The 18,884-nt window shown below is 41.4% G+C and overlaps 2 protein-coding genes across 2 annotated transcripts; one reads left to right on the top strand and one right to left on the bottom strand.

Moving 5' to 3' along the window:
• Nucleotides 1-19: 19 nt before the first annotated feature.
• fbxw12 (F-box and WD repeat domain containing 12) lies at nucleotides 20-6,713 on the bottom strand. The gene is made up of 10 exons (XM_064923435.1): nucleotides 6,517-6,713; nucleotides 4,588-4,625; nucleotides 2,723-2,892; nucleotides 2,500-2,624; nucleotides 2,080-2,286; nucleotides 1,825-1,989; nucleotides 1,484-1,709; nucleotides 1,134-1,315; nucleotides 712-842; nucleotides 20-591 (listed from the first exon to the last, which is right to left on the bottom strand). The coding sequence occupies exons 1-10, from the start codon at nucleotides 6,610-6,612 to the stop codon at nucleotides 492-494; spliced, it is 1,440 nt and encodes a 479-aa protein (XP_064779507.1). The 5' UTR covers nucleotides 6,613-6,713; the 3' UTR covers nucleotides 20-491.
• A 1,068-nt stretch (nucleotides 6,714-7,781) lies between these two features.
• Nucleotides 7,782-17,848, top strand: LOC135504670 (protein Wnt-7a-like). Its single transcript, XM_064923436.1, has 4 exons — nucleotides 7,782-8,131; nucleotides 8,909-9,135; nucleotides 12,203-12,474; nucleotides 15,820-17,848. The coding sequence occupies exons 1-4, from the start codon at nucleotides 8,061-8,063 to the stop codon at nucleotides 16,300-16,302; spliced, it is 1,053 nt and encodes a 350-aa protein (XP_064779508.1). The 5' UTR covers nucleotides 7,782-8,060; the 3' UTR covers nucleotides 16,303-17,848.
• Nucleotides 17,849-18,884: the final 1,036 nt, after the last annotated feature.

The following is an 18,884-nucleotide window of genomic DNA, read 5'->3' as shown; positions in this document are numbered from 1 at the left end:
GTACAGTTAAAATGCAGACCCAAGAAAATGCAGTTTATTTGAGAGTTAAAAATAAATTGTCAATTTGGTTTTGATAAGAAGATCAAGGGGCAGTATTTGTTACAATATATGCCCTAATGATTTAGGTTACATTGAACATGTAACATCCAACACAGGGATTTAAATACCTAAGCTCCACATAAAGCCAGCTAAGTGATTATAACCATTCATTCCTGTACAGAAATGTGTTATTGCACAAAAATAAAGTATCATGGCACAGCAAACTGCAATGTTTTTCCTCTTCATACTTGCATGTATGTGCAGGCTTTGCATAACATATAAACACATCCGCTATAACTCTTGATTACAATGTATATTCCATAAGCAGAGGGTTTGTAAAGACAAGGCACAACATCAGTGATTAAACTCCTCAGAAACATGCACAATTAATTGTTAGCGACTGATGGTAACTACTGTAGTACCTGCGAAGTCCTCCTAGAGGACAGTGTTGCTCAGGAGTTGAAAGAGTAGGCCTTCAGGACATCCTTCCCATCCACTGCTTCCACTGAAGCCACAATGGTTGAGTAGTCACAAACCACATAACTGAACCCTCTGATAACACAAGACATGAAATGTACATCAGTTCATTACTACATCATAACAATCCAACTTTAAATACAGAGCCAGAATGTACCATTTGTTTCCTTGACGGACAGAAATGTCTTTCTGTACCTGGACATGGAGTGAGAGCCTCCCAATAAGTGGTATCGACTTTCCAGTGTGAGCCCTTTGTCTCTGTCAGTTTTCCACGTCAGCACTCTTAAGGACAGGTCCCGAGAAGCAGTGACTACACGGAAACTATCCTGAGAAAAAGCCTCACTTTTAGGATAAATTTCATGGACAGCCTTTCCCCGAGCACCATATAACCGTAAACGTCAATTCCCACACACTCTTACCACAAGGTCTATATCCCAAGGGATATTCTGCTAGGTAAGAGCCAAACTATTTAAAAAATAAATCAAAGGGAATATATTATCTAGAACACTGCAGTTTTCCCCATACTATGTATAGTGCTTTGAACTCCAATATATAAATTCCAATGCGTAATTACTACTATCAGTAGTCCATACACACAATAAGAGTGAAAAGCATACCACATAAATAGAGCAGATAGGTTCAGTATGGTCCTTGAAGCTACAGATGAGTTCTCCTTTCACAGTGTAGACCTTCAGCTCTCTGTGAGCAGCTACAACCAGAGTGCTGCTTCCCTTGCCTTCCAGAAGGATGTCTGAAGTCCTGCCCTCAAATACCAACTCGAATTTCTCCACCTGCTCAACTGAAATAGTAGAACATCTGTGAAAGTTAGGCCAACGCTCCATTTCTAGCATAACCACAAAAATGAGTACAACTGACAAAATGGCACATGGGGACAAGCTTGCTAACATAACAGGTAATGATAATCTAAATAGATGAAGATATTAAACGTCTCAACTTGACACTTTACCCTGGATCTCTGTCTTGAATCTGGTCTTTTTTATGATGACGTCGAACACAGAGAGGACCTTGTTGTGATGCGTGTTTGAGTGTGAGTTGTCCTTGCAGTGGACCGTGGCCAGTCTGGCTGGCTGGGAGGGCAGGAAGGCGGCAGCACTGCAGCCTAAGACAGGCAGACACTGGCACAGAGGATCCTCCTCCTCAGAGGGACATGTCACACTCTGACTGGACAACACCTGCCAGTCAAACAACACAATACACATTTGAACAACGATGAAACATTACTACTTTTCAGGACTTCTGGGATCCACAATAATTATTATAGACAAACATGTCAATTGTTACAATTACCTTTGGACTCATATCCATATTCTCTGTAGTTCCAGCTAGGATCCATTTCTTGTCTGGCGATGCCAGGAGTAGGTTTACTTTGAATGTGTCACACACCACCAGAGTGGACAGCTTTGACAGTGAGGGGCTAGTCAGAGTATGGACAGAGCCTTGACTGGTCCCCACCTGGTGAAAAGGAAAAATGTTATGTATTATGCGTAAGTCAGATATTGATCTGGCAACCAACCAGACATGGTTGGCTGTTTGGGTACTTACTGAGAGAAAAGAGCTGCCTTCCATACTGTAGGGCAGTAAGGTGCACTGTGGGGATGCTGAGGAGTAGAAGGATGACATCTGTCCACTCTGACCATCCCAGGCTTTGAGCAGCCCTGTGGAATCTGACGTGATGACCCCACCATGCCCACCGTCAGCTACCATCCCAGTCAGAGGACTCTGAACAGGGCTGCACCACAGCTGTACCCCCTGGTTAAAAGGGGAAAAGGAAACACCATTTCCTAAGTGCTAACTGCAAATGCTTCTTTGTGTAGACCAGTAGACCATATAATATGGCTACTGAAGTGCGGGTGCTACACCTTGGTGGTGGGTAGGATGAGTAGCCTACATACAATGTAAAGCGCTCTGAAGCCTGGTAAATAAAGCCTCATAATAAGTATAAAAGGGTAGTATTGTTTTCACCTGCTGGACATCCCAGGCACGGACTGTACCATCTGAGGATGAACTGCAGACAGTAGGGGTGGAGCTCCAGAAGTCAGGGAGCTGGGGAGAGTTCCCTGACAGGTACACACACCCAACCACCCTGCCTGGAAGATATAGATGTTGTAGACCATACAGCGATCTAAATACTGTTTCCATAGACAGTTCCATCCTTTCTAAAGAAAGAAAGAGGCTGTTTGCTCACCTGTGTGTCCCCTCAAGCTTTTACAGGTGTAGTCCCCACCGGACCTGCCCTTGGTCATCTTCAGCTCCAGGTGAGAGCGACGCAGGAAGTAGCTCTTCCAAGCCTGCTTCCCATGTTCAGAGCCCAGCACCGCAATGTTACAGAAACCCCAACGCTGCAGACACATTTCTCTGGGGGATAGATTACTAGGCATTAATATACAGTTATTATTATTATTATTATTATTATTATTATTATTATATACGTGTTATATAGAATATACAGTGCCTTTGGAATGTATTCAGAGCCCTTGACTTTTTGTTTCGTTACAGCCTTAGTCTAAAATGGATCAAATAAAATCTACAATCTACTAACAATACCCCATAATGACAAAGGAAAAACGTATTAGAAATGCATTAAAATAAAATAAAACTGAAATATATTATTTACATAAGTATTCAGACCCTTAGCTATGAGACTCGAAATTGAGCTCAGGTGCATCCTGTTTCTATTGATCATCCTTGAGATGTTTCTACAACCTGTGGTAAATTCATCTGATTGGACATGATTTGGAAAGGCATACACCTGTCTATATAAGGTCACACCGCTAACAGTGCATCTCAGAGCAAAAACGAAGCCATGAGGTCGAAGGAATTGTCCGTAGACCTCCGAGATAGGATTGTGATGAGGCACAGATCTGGTGAAGGGTACCAAAACATTTCTGCAGCATTGAAGTTTCCCAAGAACACAATGGCCTGCATCATTCTTAAATGGATGAAGTTTGGAACCACCAAAACTCTTCCTAGAGCTGGCCACCCGGCCAAACTGAGCAATTGGGGGAGAAGGGCCTTGGTCAGGGAGGTGACCAAGAACCCGATGGTCAATATGACAGAGCTCTAGAGTTCCTCTGTGGAGATGGGAGAACCTTCCAGAAAGACAACCATCTATGCAACACTCCACCAATCAGGCCTTTATGGTAGAGTGCCAGACAAAAGCAATTCCTCATTAAAAGGCACATGACAGCACGCTTGGAGTTTGCCAGAAGTCACCTAAAGACTCTCAGACCATGAGAAACAAGATTCTCTGGTCTGATGAAACCAAGATTAAACTTTTTGGCCTGAATGCCAAGCATCACGTCTGGAGGAAACCTGGCACCATCCCTACGTTGAAGCATGGTGGGGGCAGCATCATGCTGTGGGGATGTTTTTTAGCAGCAGGGACTGGGAGAATAGTCAGGATTGAGGGACAGATGAACGGAGAAAAGTACAGAGAGACCCTTGATTGAAAACCTGTTCCATCGCATTCCGGACCTCAGACTGGGGCAAAGGTTCACCTTCCAACAGGACAACGAGCTGTTGGAAGCACACAGCCAAGTCAATGCAGGAGTGGCTTCGATACACATCTCTGAATGTCCTTGGAGTGGCACAGCCAGAGCCTGGAATTTAACCCAATCGAGAGACACTTGTGTAAATGTGATATTCCCGTTATAATAATAAAAAAACATTTGAAAACATTTCTAATAACCTGTTTTTGCTTTGTCATTATGGGATATTGTGTTTATATTGAGGGGAAAAAAATATTTAATTCATTTTAAAATAAGGCTGTAACCTAACAAAATGTGGAAAAAGTAAAAGGGGCATTTTTACTTTGAATACTTTCCCGGAGGCACTGTACTTCAAATATGATGCAGCTGACCACATTGTCAAAAACATGCCAAGAGACATTGATGAATAATCTATGCAAATGTATAGTGAATAAAGTATGCAAATGCCCAACCACACTCTCGCGCTCACCCATATCTAAACTAACCTCATACCCACCCAGTATATTATTCATTCTGACATGGGTAAGTAAAACTGATCAGTGGGTAAAACCCTCAAACTCACCGCCACAACCAAGGTGTTTCTGCTGCTTCTTGCCATTCCTAGATAAAAAAGACACAAGGTACAGTGCCTTGCGAAAGTATTCAGCCCCCTTGAACTTTGCGACCTTTTGCCACATTTCAGGCTTCTAACAGAAAGATATAAAACTGTATTTTTTTGTGAAGAATCAACAACAAGTGGGACACAATCATGAAGTGGAACGACATTTATTGGATATTTCAAACGTTTTTAACAAATCAAAAACTGAAAAATTGGGCGTGCAAAATTATTCAGCCCCCTTAAGTTAATACTTTGTAGCGCCACCTTTTGCTGCGATTACAGCTGTAAGTCGCTTGGGGTATGTCTCTATCCGTTTGCACATCGAGAGACTGAAATTTTTTCCCATTCATCCTTGCAAAACAGCTCGAGCTCAGTGAGGTTGGATGGAGAGCATTTGTTAACAGCAGTTTTCAGTTCTTTCCACAGATTCTCGATTGGATTCAGGTCTGGACTTTGACTTGGCCATTCTAACACCTGGATATGTTTATTTTTGAACCATTCCATTGTAGATTTTGCTTTATGTTTTGGATCATTGTCTTGTTGGAAGACAAATCTCTGTCCCAGTCTCAGGTCTTTTGCAGACTCCATCAGGTTTTCTTCCAGAATGGTCCTGTATTTGGCTCCATCCATCTTCCCATCAATTTTAACCATCTTCCCTGTCCGTGCTGAAGAAAAGCAGGCCCAAACCATGATGCTGCCACCACCATGTTTGATAGTGGGGATGGTGTGTTCAGGATTATGAGCTGTGTTGCTTTTACGCCAAACATAACGTTTTGCATTGTTGCCAAAAAGTTCAATTTTGGTTTCATCTGACCAGAGCACCTTCTTCCACATGTTTGGTGTGTCTCCCAGGTGGCCTGTGGCAAACTTTAAATGACACTTTTTATGGATATCTTTAAGAAATGGCTTTCTTCTTGCCACTCTTCCATAAAGGCCAGATTTGTGCAATATACGACTATACCCACGATATATACCCACGATTGTTGTCCTATGGACAGAGTCTCCCACCTCAGCTGTAGATCTCTGCAGTTCATCCAGAGTGATCATGGGCCTCTTGGCTGCATCTCTGATCAGTCTTCTCCTTGTATGAGCTGAAAGTTTAGAGGGACAGCCAGGTCTTGGTAGATTTGCAGTGGTCTGATACTCCTTCCATTTCAATATTATCGCTTGCACAGTGCTCCTTGGGATGCTTGGGAAATCTTTTTGTATCCAAATCCGGCTTTAAACTTCTTCACAACAGTATCTCGGACCTGCCTGGTGTGTTCCTTGTTCTTCATGATGCTCTCTGCACTTTTAACGGACCTCTGAGACTATCACAGTGCAGGTGCATTTATACGGAGACTTGATTACACACAGGTGGATTGTATTTATCATCATTAGTCATTTAGGTCAACATTGGATCATTCAGAGATCCTCAATGAACTTCTGGAGTTTGCTGCACTGTAAGTAAAGGGGGCTGAATAATTTTGCACGCCCAATTGTTCAGTTTTTGATTTGTTAAAAAAAGTTTGAAATATCCAATAAATGTCGTTCCACTTCATGATTGTGTCCCACTTGTTGTTGATTCTTCACAAAAAAATACAGTTTTATATCTTTATGTTTGAAGCCTGAAATGTGGCAAAAGGTCGCAAAGTTCAAGGGGGCCGAATTCTTTCGCAAGGCACTGTATCTATCGGGTTGTTAAATAGGCTGTCACACCAGTCCAGTTATTAAAATAAATCTCAACATATATATTGCAAACTACTAATAACATGATGTTTCAAAGTAAAGCAACCGCTTGACAAAAGAACAATATGTGGAACACTATAACAGAAAATAGAGAATATATTCAGAACTGTTTAACATAACCAGATTTTATGCCTCTACTTCCGCAAGTTTTTGTGACTCTCTTACCTTACAGACACTTGATGCTCGAATTAAGTCATCTTCTTTAAAAAAAGAGAAAATGTGAATTAGGCAATCATTAGTTAGGTAAGGATGATAATCCATTTCGACGTTTTACAGCTATGCTGTATTGCTGGCTGTGAGGTAAATCTATCAGCGAAATATCAATATTTTGTCCGCAATTTCTACATAGGCTACGGGGAGGCTGGAAGGACAAAACTAATTTCGGTTCTTTTTATTTTTTCAATACTACCAATACTTATTTGTCTGCAGATGGCGCTATTATAAAGGGTACAAACATCTCCAAAGCAGTAATGCAGAGGAGACACACTGGACACTTGATGAAGTAGCTTTCACAGCTAAGCAAATCGTGTATAAATGTTGTGCCAACATACTATATATAAAGGTGGCCATTTGTTGGCATTGTTTAATGCCCAGTAGGTTATGTGAACAATTTATCAAGTGAGTGCAATGAAATGTGATGCTTGCAATTCAATTTGAGTTTTTGCGCGGCAGTTCGAGTTACATGCGTGCATCAAGTACAATATATTGCCTAGGCCAAGATTAGTTTTAAACCCATAAAATGCATGTTTGAAGTAGGCATATAAAGGAAACAAAACATATACAAAATAAACAGAAAATGTCAAATAGTTTTTGTAGTTACATATTTCAAAGTATTATTCAATGATAAGCATACGACTTCAGTGAAAGTCATTAATTCTCATTATAGTCACACATTTATTTTGGCGCCGGAAAAGATGGCTGACGTTTCACGTGCTCCTAACCGAATGTGTTTTTTCGTTCGTTTTTTTTCGTTGTTTGTAACTTATTTTTTTACTTATTCTATACATAATGCTGCTACAGTCTCTTATGCTCGCTATTGTTATTTTACTGCTGCTCTTTAATTACGTGTTCCTTTTATTTCTTATTCTTATTCATATATATTTTTTAATTGCATTATTGGTTAGGGGCTTGTAAGTAAGCATTTCACTGTAAGGTCTGTTGTATTCGGCGCATGTGACAAATACGATTTGATTTGATATTGACAACCATCACTATCCACTGCTTGTGTTATTTTTATTAGAACGCTAATTAATGAGCAATTAATGAGCAGGTGAATTGACACAACTGGAATAGTTATAGTTATGGAGAGATTCAGCCCAGGCGGGATTCCAGAATAGGGCTCCATGCCATGGCTTCTCTGAACACGCCCCAGATAGATACACCAGATAGCCTATATAGATCCTGCTGGTAGCAAAAAACACAGTGAGAAGGAGATAATCGCAATACAGCACTTGCTCATCCTCCGTTTTACCTGTGACACCCTCGCAATGATAAAACGGCACAGTAAAGGGGCTACGTAGGGGAGTTTACGGATATCATTAGTCTACAGCTAAGACTAGCCTAATATATAAAATAATTGGCCTATCTGTTGGGGATATTCGTTTGTACCGACTTGAAGTAATTTTGGATAACTTGGACAGTGACTATCGGGAGAATATATATTCATCGCTTTCTCTTACACACTGCATGAAGCTGAGAGTGGAAGCACCATGAGTCGAAAAACTAGACGCTGGATTTTTCGGGTTTTGCTTTGCCTTGGGATTGTCTATTTGAAAATCGGGTGAGTTTGTCATTGGCATGTTCATTAGGTAGCCCGTGTTCATTAGGTAGCCCGTGTTCCAAAAAAGAAAAATAGAAAATATAAGAGTAGCCTATAATAGAACGTTTCGGTTTGAAGTTTGTTTGAATAGACATAGCCTATATTTCTATAAATTAAACTGTATATAAATTATTATAATTATTCATCTAACTAAACTATGACCATTGCTTATTTGACATTGACCCGTCATCATGTCTGAGAGTTTCATTAATCTGTTCTAAAAAGCATATAGAGTTTGAGTTTTTAGAGTTAGAAACCACCTGACAAAGGTTTATTCTGAATGATTTGCCTATCTATAGGCTACACATCAAATAAATGGGTTCCGGGTTAATTTATAAATTAGAGATGGCTTCTGATGTGTCCTTCATATTTTGTGACACACTTGTATTTCACTCAAAGACAGAATAATTGAGTTTAAGATAAACCGTGTTCTCACCACTTATCTCTCGTATTTCTACAGCCCATATGTTTTTATAACCTCCCATAGACAAGAAAAACAATAAATGCGCGTTTAAATTGTATGAATGTTAATCCCTTTTTCACGTTATAAACATGTAGGTTATAATGCTTTAATAAAATCCGTTGGATAGCCTATAGGACATTGAAAGCCTATACCACATTTATCATGGTTATCTGGCAGTCAGTAATTTCTCTTTAAATAGCCACAAAACTACAATATACCATTGTTATATGGGTAAAAAAAAAGTCATTCAATGTCTAACTATTATACCCTTACAGTGGCTTTTCATCGGTGGTCGCGCTAGGTGCGAGTATAATCTGTAACAAGATTCCCGGTTTGGCTCCCCGACAGCGGATAATCTGTCAGAGTCGCCCGGATGCCATTATCGTCATCGGAGAGGGAGCACAAATGGGGATAAACGAGTGTCAGTTTCAGTTCAAAAATGGGCGCTGGAACTGCTCTGCGCTTGGAGAACGGACGGTCTTCGGAAAAGAGTTGAAAGTGGGTATGTTGCAAATCAATTAAAGTTTGGTTAGAACATTTTGAAATGTCATTTCATCACTGAAAATTTTATGTTTATAATGTTTATATAGGCCCGAAGGTTCATTGTGCGTCAATAGCGCACTGTGGCGCATGTAGCCAAATGGCCCGTATCTTTTTGAGTGCCTGCATATCTGCTCCAATGAGAGTTGACACAAATAGTTCCTAGCTTTTCTGAATGTCATTTGCGGATGACACATTATGTGTGCCTTGACAACATGGACAGACTTTGGAGGAAGGTTATTGTGTGTCATTTGAGAACAACATGTGGTGGCAATTACAATAGTTAAATTTGAGCAGTTTCCCATAGGCTATACAAGAGAAGTATCGACAGGGAACTTTCCCTCAAAACCTAAATGCTCATAATTGGTGAACAGATTGAAGCTGTGTCATACACTGGTCTTTCAAGATAGAGACAGAGTGAGAGAGAAAGGATGGGAACTTAACAAGTCCAAAAGGTATCAGAAGCCAGCACTGTAACAGAACTCTTGTGAACATTGACAGCCTGTCTTTTCAGATCAGCGCAGTCTCCTGAGGCATATATTCACTGGTCTTTATCCTTCTCTCTCACTGGGTGCTGTGGCTTTCACTGTAAAGACAGCGATCTTGCCACGGGTATAAGTTACAGTAGATAGAAAGTACAGAGGAATAAAAGCTTTAAATACTGAGCTGAACATACACAGGGGAGTGATGAAAGAAAGGAAAAGTTCAAACGAAGTACTGTAGCTACCTGGTTAGGCAATAGGTTTCACAGCAGTGATGGATGTCTTGGATGTCTTTGAGGACCCAGGGATGGCCTACAGTAGGTGCAGGTTCATGGCTGGTCTACTGGAAGCTGAACTTCCAGTTTTTTTTCTTCTTTTTCTGCTTCAAAACGTTCCCATGTTGTGCCTATCACACATGCCCTGAAGTTGCCTGAATGACGTCTTGGGGTATTCTCCTGTGCATAATATTACATAATATTACCACTACACGGACTGTACAGTTACAGTTACTCTGAATATCACAACAGTAGACGGCTAATCTGTGCAGATTCTGCGGTAGTCACCAGATTGTTGCATATTCAGAGAGCAACTAGAACGTAATCTAGGATTGTATCCTATCCCATCCTGGATTTGGGCTGTTCAGTAGAGTCACACACAACAAATAGCTAGTTGCATTGTAATAGAACACATGTTCTAACCATCAAGCAGCTAGACGAGAGAGACCTTCATACAATGTATTACTATGAATCCACAACTAGTGCATACAATGGTGATTCCTAATATTACTGGTTGGCACTATGAAAAGCTCTTTACAGCTGTTGGTGTGAAGGGCATAATCCTCTCCTGCTGTTCAAGTGAAAGCTGTGGTCTTTCACAATATGTTTTCTTCTTGAATGAGTGTTTTAAGTCACTGAAGAGTCTGGCATAGACAACCATGCAAAATAGATTGGTTTCACTGATCAGATTAGAGGTTAGAAATGAATGCCATTGTTGATGTCTAGCGTGAGTTGGGTGGAGCTTGCACACTCTCGCTTGTGGCAGCCAAAGAAAGGCAGCCTGTATAGGGTTTCTGTTTGCTGGGGTGCAAGGTGCATCTAATGTTTTTAGTGTTTCTGTAGTAGTTTGTGCATTGCAGATCAACCAACACACACATGTAAAGTTAAAAGTAAAATAACATTTGATGTGACTTGTTTAAAAGAAACTGTTCTACACTTGGTGCAATGAGAGTATTCAATTTGCATATGGCTCTTACTACTTACTCACTTAAAACAGGATAAAGCATTGCTTCCGTTGCTTTTAGGTCTTTCCACTCAGGTCTCATGACAAAGTACTGAAGAATTCCTGCCATCCTTTGTTTTGAACCAATGCACTAGGGACTACTGGGGAAAAATTAACAACGGAGCAGTTAGAACTGACTGCCCGGCACACCTTCTTTTTTGGCTCGGGGCCCATCGAATCTATAAAAACGTCCACATAATTGATGCCTCAATATGAGGTTTTCTTTCAATGGCAAGGGCGCAGATCATAGATGTTTATCAAAAACAGGGCAGCAGCACCTAGTGAATCTGGGTTCACCAGGAAGTACAGAGGAAGGTATCATGTTTGTTTTGAAGAAATGTGGAGTAGTTTGTTTACATAGATATAATGGATATTGCCATCAGTAGCTGGTTGTTTGTATATACCGAACTGCAGATGCAGGTATTTCACTCCATATGCATGCATACACAGAATTACAGTTTGGTTAATAATACGATTAATATTGATAACTGAAACCCATTTGTTTGCATCAGGAGATAACATTATACTTAACAAACATATTGGAAAATGGCACATGGATGCACTTGTACAGTAAAAATTGGTATTGGTTTAAGCCATTTTCCCAGTTCTCTATTTGCATAGCGTGTTGGACTTTAAAATAGATGCTATGACTAAGAACTTTTAACAAGAAGCTCACTCTTTCAATCATGACAGGTTAACCTTTAATTATATGCTGATAATTCAAACATCCCGGTGTGAGCAAATGATTTGTTCAGTGGACATGGGAGAGATAACCTCTGAATCAAGATCCTCCTTGCAAGAATACACAGAGCGTACCGAGCTCTAAGCTGATCAATAGCTCATCCTTCTCCACAGCCATCTCATTCATACTACTTTATTGACTAGGAAGTTTACAGACATTTTGATTCTAAGGCAGGCCAGTTTCAAGGTCAGTTTTCAGATGACTGTAGTCCTTGAGTGGTTTGTTTGACAAATATGTTGACATGAGCACTGACACTTAATGGTTAAACTGCTCCCAAGTTGCTATTTTTTAACATACAGTATACATTATATTTGATATACACCATATAGACGGAAGTATGTCATGGAAATCCAGATCCCCCCCCCCATCCCTGTGCCATTTATCAAGCTGTGAAACAAACAGCTGTAGCACCATACAAACAATATGAATTCTCCTAGACATCTGATATCTCCCAGGTATCACACCAGTTTACACATTAAAATGATTAAGCATACTAAATACTAAGTCCCAACTGTGTTCCCTCCTAGGCAGTAAAGAGGCTGCGTTCACCTACGCCATCATAGCGGCCGGCGTTGCCCACGCCATTACTGCAGCCTGTACTCAGGGGAACCTGAGTGACTGCAGCTGTGACACGGAGAAGCAGGGTTTCTACAGTAAAGGCCAGGGCTGGAAGTGGGGCGGCTGTTCAGCAGACATCAGCTACGGCCTGGGCTTCTCCAAGGTGTTCGTGGACGCCAGAGAGGTCAAACAGAATGCCAGGTCTCTCATGAACCTGCACAACAACGAAGTGGGACGCAAGGTACGTGACCACGCCACTCCTCTTCCCTTTTCTCTCTCCATAGGGAAGGATTTTAGATGGAAGGCTGCATGCATTTTGATGGTAAAAATGTAATCCCAGCAAACTTAAACTGGATCCCGGAATATTTCATTAGGTTGTGGGAAAGAAGCAGGACCATTCCAAAAAAAGGTTAAATACAGCTAAATCTGGGGGTAGTTCACTCAACAACAACAAAAATACAACTTTTTTTGTGGTAAGAAAACTAAAATAGATTAATTTTGGATGAATTACTTTATTCTCTTATATGTCTTTACTATAACCGGGAGATAGTTCCTTGAAGATTAACATGTGCTGTAGTTTACTTAAAGCTGCTGTTACACATCACAGCTTGCATGCAATTGTAGTTACTTGCAACTGAGTTGCTTCTTGATTGCTTCATGAAACACCCCGTTGCAACTAATAAGCAACTGATCTGCAACTTGGTTGCATCCAGTTAAAACGTTTCAACCTTGTGCGAATCGTTTCAAGCAACAGCCAATCAAAACAAACACTTTTGTCACATGATCCATTCGATGGTTCGGGAATTACAACCCCGTTGTCATGTCAACATAGCTGTCAGTGCTGCGCAGCAGAATCCTCAATCAGGGCTTTTAGTGAACCCAAACCTCTCAACTGAAATTGTCCCCCATGAACTGTGCTACTGTAGCTAGCTTAGTTCGTTGCTAGCTTGGTTAGCTTGTTCCTAGCTAGCTAGCTGTGTTTGTGGGAGGCAGGTAGCCTAGTGGTTGAAAGGTAACTGAAAGGTTGTTGGATCGAATCCCTGAGATGACAAGGTAAAAAAAAATCTGTCGTTCTGCCCCTGAACAAGGCAGTTCCCCGGAAGGCTGTCATTGTAAATAAGAATTTGTTCTTAACTGACTTGCCTAGTAAAATAAAGGTTCCATTTAAAAAGTTAGCTAAATTGTACAGGCTGCATTTCTTCTACGTCCTTGCTGTTACAATAGCCAAATGTTGGATAAACAAATTATTTGTGAAACCAAGGTGTAATGCAGCAGATGACATCGGGTGAAATTATAATTCTCAAACAAGCATCTTCAATTTGATTGGCTGTTGCATGCAATTTTTAGCACGTTTGAGTTGCTTCATGTAACAGCGAAGTTGCTTGAGATTATGTCACTTGCAACTGCAACTGCAACTGCAACTAAAATTGTGTGAAAGTTGTTTAGTGTAACCCCAGCCTTACAGAGAAGAGACCGAATCTAAATCTGAGTCCGAAGTGTTGGTTAACTACACGGCCTACCGAATATAGGCTAGGCCTCAGTAACCATGGTTGTTGTGATTTAGTAGTCTCCACCATGCTTGGGAGTGGCTGGACCTTGCCAAGGATCTGGGTATTGGGGCCAAGATTAAACAGGCAGTGAAATAAAGGGAAGCTTTTTTAGAGGTGAAGAGCAGTTTAAGTGGCAGGGTTTTATTACGACCCAGATCTCTGGGCTGAAAACAGATTGACACTGTACAAAAAGGCATTAGCCTGCTCCCCTATGATCTGCACTGTTGAGAGAGGATACAGTTACTGTTTATCGCAATTCCTAAATTCCTTGGTTTGTCTGATATCCTAGAGCCAAGCGCTTATCGTGTGTAATAGTCTTGTGCCATGGGTTGCTGTGTGGTACTTAGTATTGTCGAATAATATCTACTGCATCACTCTGTCTCTTGGAAGTCATTACCTGCCTAACAGAGATGTTACATTGACTTGTGTGATACACCTAGTGTTTTGTAGGATTTGTAGTCTGTCAATGACTCACATTGTGGCAAATCCCTTGAAACAACCAAGATGGATCAGGGACTAGGTAATGTTCACATTCTCAGATCAAGGCTCCAGTGCATCCATGGCTGCAGCAAATACTAGATCAGCTCTGAGACTCCAGCAAGTCTGGAGGTCAAAGAATGAGCAGAATAATTGTGCCAAACAACTTGGGCGAGGCTCCTTAGCAGTACACTGGAGTTAGTGAAGAGGAAAGAAGCACCTCTCCCTCCAGAGTCAAGCCTTACCCCTCTCGTCTCTCTCTGTGCCACAGAGGCCTGATTCAAACCACCAACACGTACCCAGACAGACTGAAAAGCCTCCACTCACACATTGTGCTCAACAGCTCACTGTTGCCTTTCTGTGTGGGGCCTGAATTCAGCCCTGCTTATCTAGACAGCTAAATTGCCTCTCACAGTGAAACAGGCTACACTCGTGGATTCCGATTATCAGTTGAGTTTTTTCTTTTTTCCGTATCCTTGGTAATAAATGGCCTCTCTGTTTTGATAGTTGTCCACCCCCCCCTTTATTTATGCTAATCAACGCAGTGACACTGAGAAGGAGCGCAGTTCACAGCCCCCAGGTCCAATACGACCAGACAAAGCCTGTCACAAGTGTTGGTCACAGGGCTGCTGAGGGATTAGTAGCTGGGAAGCCAAGTGTTGTCTGGTATACCACAGAAAGCTAACTGCATTTGTATGCATTTTCAGTACATGGCACTAAAATTCATTTGTTTTATTGATTCTAGAATCAAATTGCATTTGTGGAAAAGGAAAATCCATATATATTTTTCTTATACGACATTTCACTATTTCATTTTTTTTTCTTCACTTTTCACTCATTGATTGCGGGAACTCACAAAATCTCCATCTATCCTAGTATGAAGATAGTAGAATGCCAAACAAGCTCCTCATACATTTTAGTTCAAGGAAATGGGACAAGTAGTGTAGCTATAGTGTTGGCTGTGCCTTTTCAGGTATGAGACACTTGTAATAGTCATCGGAGCAGGCTTTAACAGTTATATCCACATCATTCAGCAGCTTGTGCAGTCAATCCTGACCTTACCGTGTTGTGTTGTGACTACACACGAGGAGACGTAACCTGATCCAGCATTATGGCTTCTGTGTACAGTCTGTACAAAGCTACTGTTTTGTAAAGGGCTGTTGTATTCAACCTCACAAGTAGCTTGTTGCTGATCTAATGCTGCACTGTGCGTACAATGTTACCCACCTCCTAGACTTTAACATACCCGAGTGTCAGTGTGTGTCACCGTGCTATGTTGCTGTTTTCAATGGGATTGCAACAATCAAATTATGTAGGCCTATCATTTACTTCAACCTCCGCTGACCCTTGGGCCCATACAGAATGTTTAGATTTTAGAGGGATCATTTTCAGGTTATTATGACAATAAACATATATGTTCATTATATACACAATAGTATGGTATGTTTGCAGAGGCTTTTCTTTTTCAGTGACTTACTCATGTATAGTAATATAACCTTCAGCAGATGGTTTGCCAGGTCTGTAAAGGTAACCTCTCTCTCGGTTGTTTGTGTGTCTAGATCCTGGAGAAGAACATGCATTTGGAATGCAAGTGTCATGGTGTTTCGGGCTCCTGCACCACCAAAACCTGCTGGACGACACTTCCCAAGTTCCGCGAGCTCGGCTACATTCTCAAAGAGAAGTACGCCCATGCTGTGCACGTGGAACCGGTCAAAGCCAGCCGCAACAAGCGGCCCAAATTCCTCAAGATCAAGAAGCTCTACTCCTACCGGAAACCCATGGACACAGACCTAGTGTACATGGAGAAGTCCCCTAATTACTGCGAAGCGGACCCGATGACGGGCAGTGTTGGAACGCAAGGCCGGCTGTGTAATAAGACTGTTATGCAGCAGATCAGCGGCTGTGACCTGATGTGCTGCGGACGGGGGTACAACACACACCAGTACTCCCGCGTGTGGCAGTGCAACTGCAAGTTCTTGTGGTGCTGCTACGTCAAGTGCAACACCTGCAGCGAGAGGACAGAGGTGTACACCTGCAAATGACAATATTTATTGGACCGTCAGATGTGTGTGTTTGTGTGTCTGTGCATAGTGGATTTTTTTAAACTAATGGATAGAGGCTGTCTTTGCAGAAATATACATTGAGGAACTAAGAAGATGGAACAACAGCGATTTTGTTTGCACACAACGCTCCTCCTCCCCTCTCAATATACATGTACTGGGATGCTTGCATTCGCTGGTGACATAAGGAGCTGTGTGCGATGGTGCAACACATCAACATAAAGGGAAACACTGTGTCTTGGAAGCCAGGATGGGACAGCCTCAGGTCATGAACTATAACACACTGAGCTGCCTACCTGCCTGCCTACCTGGATTGATGTGTACTAGCTACTTACTGTTGACTGTAGAGCTAATGGATTCTCCAACGCTCACCATGAATCAATGCTGGATATAATGCTGGACTGTGCTACTACTGTAGTTCTCTGTACCTGTAGCTCAATAGGACACGCTATGCACAAATGAAATGAAAGAGCCATCTGGAATATTTAACATACTGTATTTAGAGACAAAATAATAATATTAATTTATTTTATAAAGAAACTACTGATTTTGTCCGTTATGGAGCAAGTCTTAATTGTGTAGATGATGGGTGGTTCCCCCAATTAGAGTTTGTTATTGGTTTGTTTGTTGCAATCAAACATAGACCATACAGTCATACACTGGAATGAGTCAGCCTGGAATTTTCCTCTGTGGAATATTATGTCTCTCATATTGTTCCAGGTTAGGCTGGTAATAGACTACTGACATTTACTTTCTCATGAGTTTGGGCTAATCTGAAATCCTATTCCCTTTATAGAGTCTCTGACCAAAAGTAGTGCACTATATAGGGACTATGGTGCCATTTCGGATGTGGCTTTAGTCTTCCTTCTGTTTGCTGCTAGTCTGGAGAGTCACTCACTGTGGTCTAAGGGCATCAACACTACTGTCTGTGTTAAATGACAATGCTCACCTCAAGCTGACTAAATTTAACAAGACATATTCAACCAGACAGACACTCTTTTTTGGTAAATACTGTTAAAGAGAGTATATTTTGTTAAAGCCTATTTTTATATGAATGTCTTATTTATACTATTTCTTCTGGCATAATTCAATTTCAAGCTCTTCCCTCTTTATCCCTCTGTCAAATCCTTGTGGGAAAATGTGTGATCTTGTTTTCGCCACTGGTGTCACTTCACTGCCATTGTTGTCTACTGTATGTGATTGGAACCCTGAGTTTATCCCTGTGAGTATATGGCTGTGTTCAAACTGCTCTGTTTACTGCATTTCATGACTGGTATGGTTGGAATACAGGAACAGGATATGACTAACAAACCATGACTCTGAGGGTTTCATTTCACTACCAACCCTACCTTGCATGATAAAACAGGCAGCTGAAATTGGTTCTGATTTGCAGCCTGAATCTTGCCCGGTCCCTAAAACACACTGTTATTACATATTAATTACATGTTAACTACACATTCATTAACTATGGGGTTTATTACTTGGACTTTAAGTTGATTGTATTGTATGACAGTTTAATGCTGCCATTAGGCTACAACACGCCACATTGGGCAAGCTATTATCTATTAAAGACAATGAAGTTAAAAGAACATAGATTGCATATGGTGATCATGGGTAGGCCTACATGCCTTGAGTTAAATCAATCACTGAAATGGTTCACTTTATGATTGCAATCCGTGAAGTAAGTAGCGGAAAAGAAAGAAAGACATTCTTGGATAGGGGGCAAAGTTATTCAGGCTTAATTGAGGGCCCATCTTGGCCCTGCAGACTGGGAAGGAAGTGGATGAATGTAGCGGAGGAGAAAAGCGTTTGTGCACTAATGGTAGGGTGTTGGTGTAATTGATGAGGCTGGTCGGGCTGGCTGTCATGGCGGTGATGACTTGCTTGGGTAGGGAGGAGTTGGAGCTGTCTGTTGATAGATGACTAGCACATCTGCTTCATTCACTCTTAAAGCCGCTAGTTGCTAGAGCAACTCCCTCTGCGCCCCAGAAAATGTGAGGCAGTCTCCAGGAGATGCCGGCCGACGCATCAAGGAAATGTTAACGATGCTCAAGACCACAATCGCCCGCTTCCACTCCCCATAAATAACTAGAACACGGAGAGAAAGGTGTCAACGCAAAAGTTGGTCCCAATGAATTTGGCACCGAGCTCAATATTTCACCAATGTTGAGTATACCACTTACATTCCTATGGTGAGGGCCCTTCTTTCTCTCCCAAATAAAATCTTCTGATGTAATATTCTGTATCATGGCCGCATTCATAAAGCATATCAGAGTAGGACTTCTGATTTAGGATCAGTTTTGTATTTTAGATAATAATGAATTGATAGTGAGTCCTGATCCTAGATCAGCACCACAGGCCTAAGGATATAAGGGTCCGGCTAACTAAAGGGACCCTGGAATATGTTGCTTTTGATGACCCCTGAAGAGGAACATGAGAGTGAAGGAGGGTAGTAACTGTGACATCTTTTTGATTGACAGAAAACCTCCCATCGTTCATAATAATGCTTCAACAGAGTCCCGCATAAGAAAGGCAGCTGCCTAAACACTCTGGTTAAAGTTAAA

The sequence above is a fragment of the Oncorhynchus masou genome, chromosome 18 (genome assembly GCF_036934945.1).
Source record: "Oncorhynchus masou masou isolate Uvic2021 chromosome 18, UVic_Omas_1.1, whole genome shotgun sequence".
NCBI classification, from domain to species: domain Eukaryota; kingdom Metazoa; phylum Chordata; class Actinopteri; order Salmoniformes; family Salmonidae; genus Oncorhynchus; species Oncorhynchus masou.
Note: the sequence above shows the minus strand (reverse complement) of the source record. Positions and strands in the feature narration are given on the sequence as shown.

Coding starts and splice junctions, on each gene's coding strand:
- LOC135504670 (XM_064923436.1), top strand. CDS start 8,061: ATGAGTCGAAAAACTAGACGCTGGATTTTTCGGGTTTTGCTTTGCCTT. Junction 9,136..12,202: donor CGGAAAAGAGTTGAAAGTGG/GTATGTTGCAAA, acceptor GTTCCCTCCTAG/GCAGTAAAGAGGCTGCGTTC. Junction 12,475..15,819: donor ACAACGAAGTGGGACGCAAG/GTACGTGACCAC, acceptor TTGTGTGTCTAG/ATCCTGGAGAAGAACATGCA.
- fbxw12 (XM_064923435.1), bottom strand. CDS start 6,612: ATGGATTATCATCCTTACCTAACTAATGATTGCCTAATTCACATTTTC. Junction 2,893..4,587: donor GAAACACCTTGGTTGTGGCG/GTGAGTTTGAGG, acceptor TCTATCCCCCAG/AGAAATGTGTCTGCAGCGTT. Junction 1,990..2,079: donor AAGGCAGCTCTTTTCTCTCA/GTAAGTACCCAA, acceptor CCTTTTCACCAG/GTGGGGACCAGTCAAGGCTC.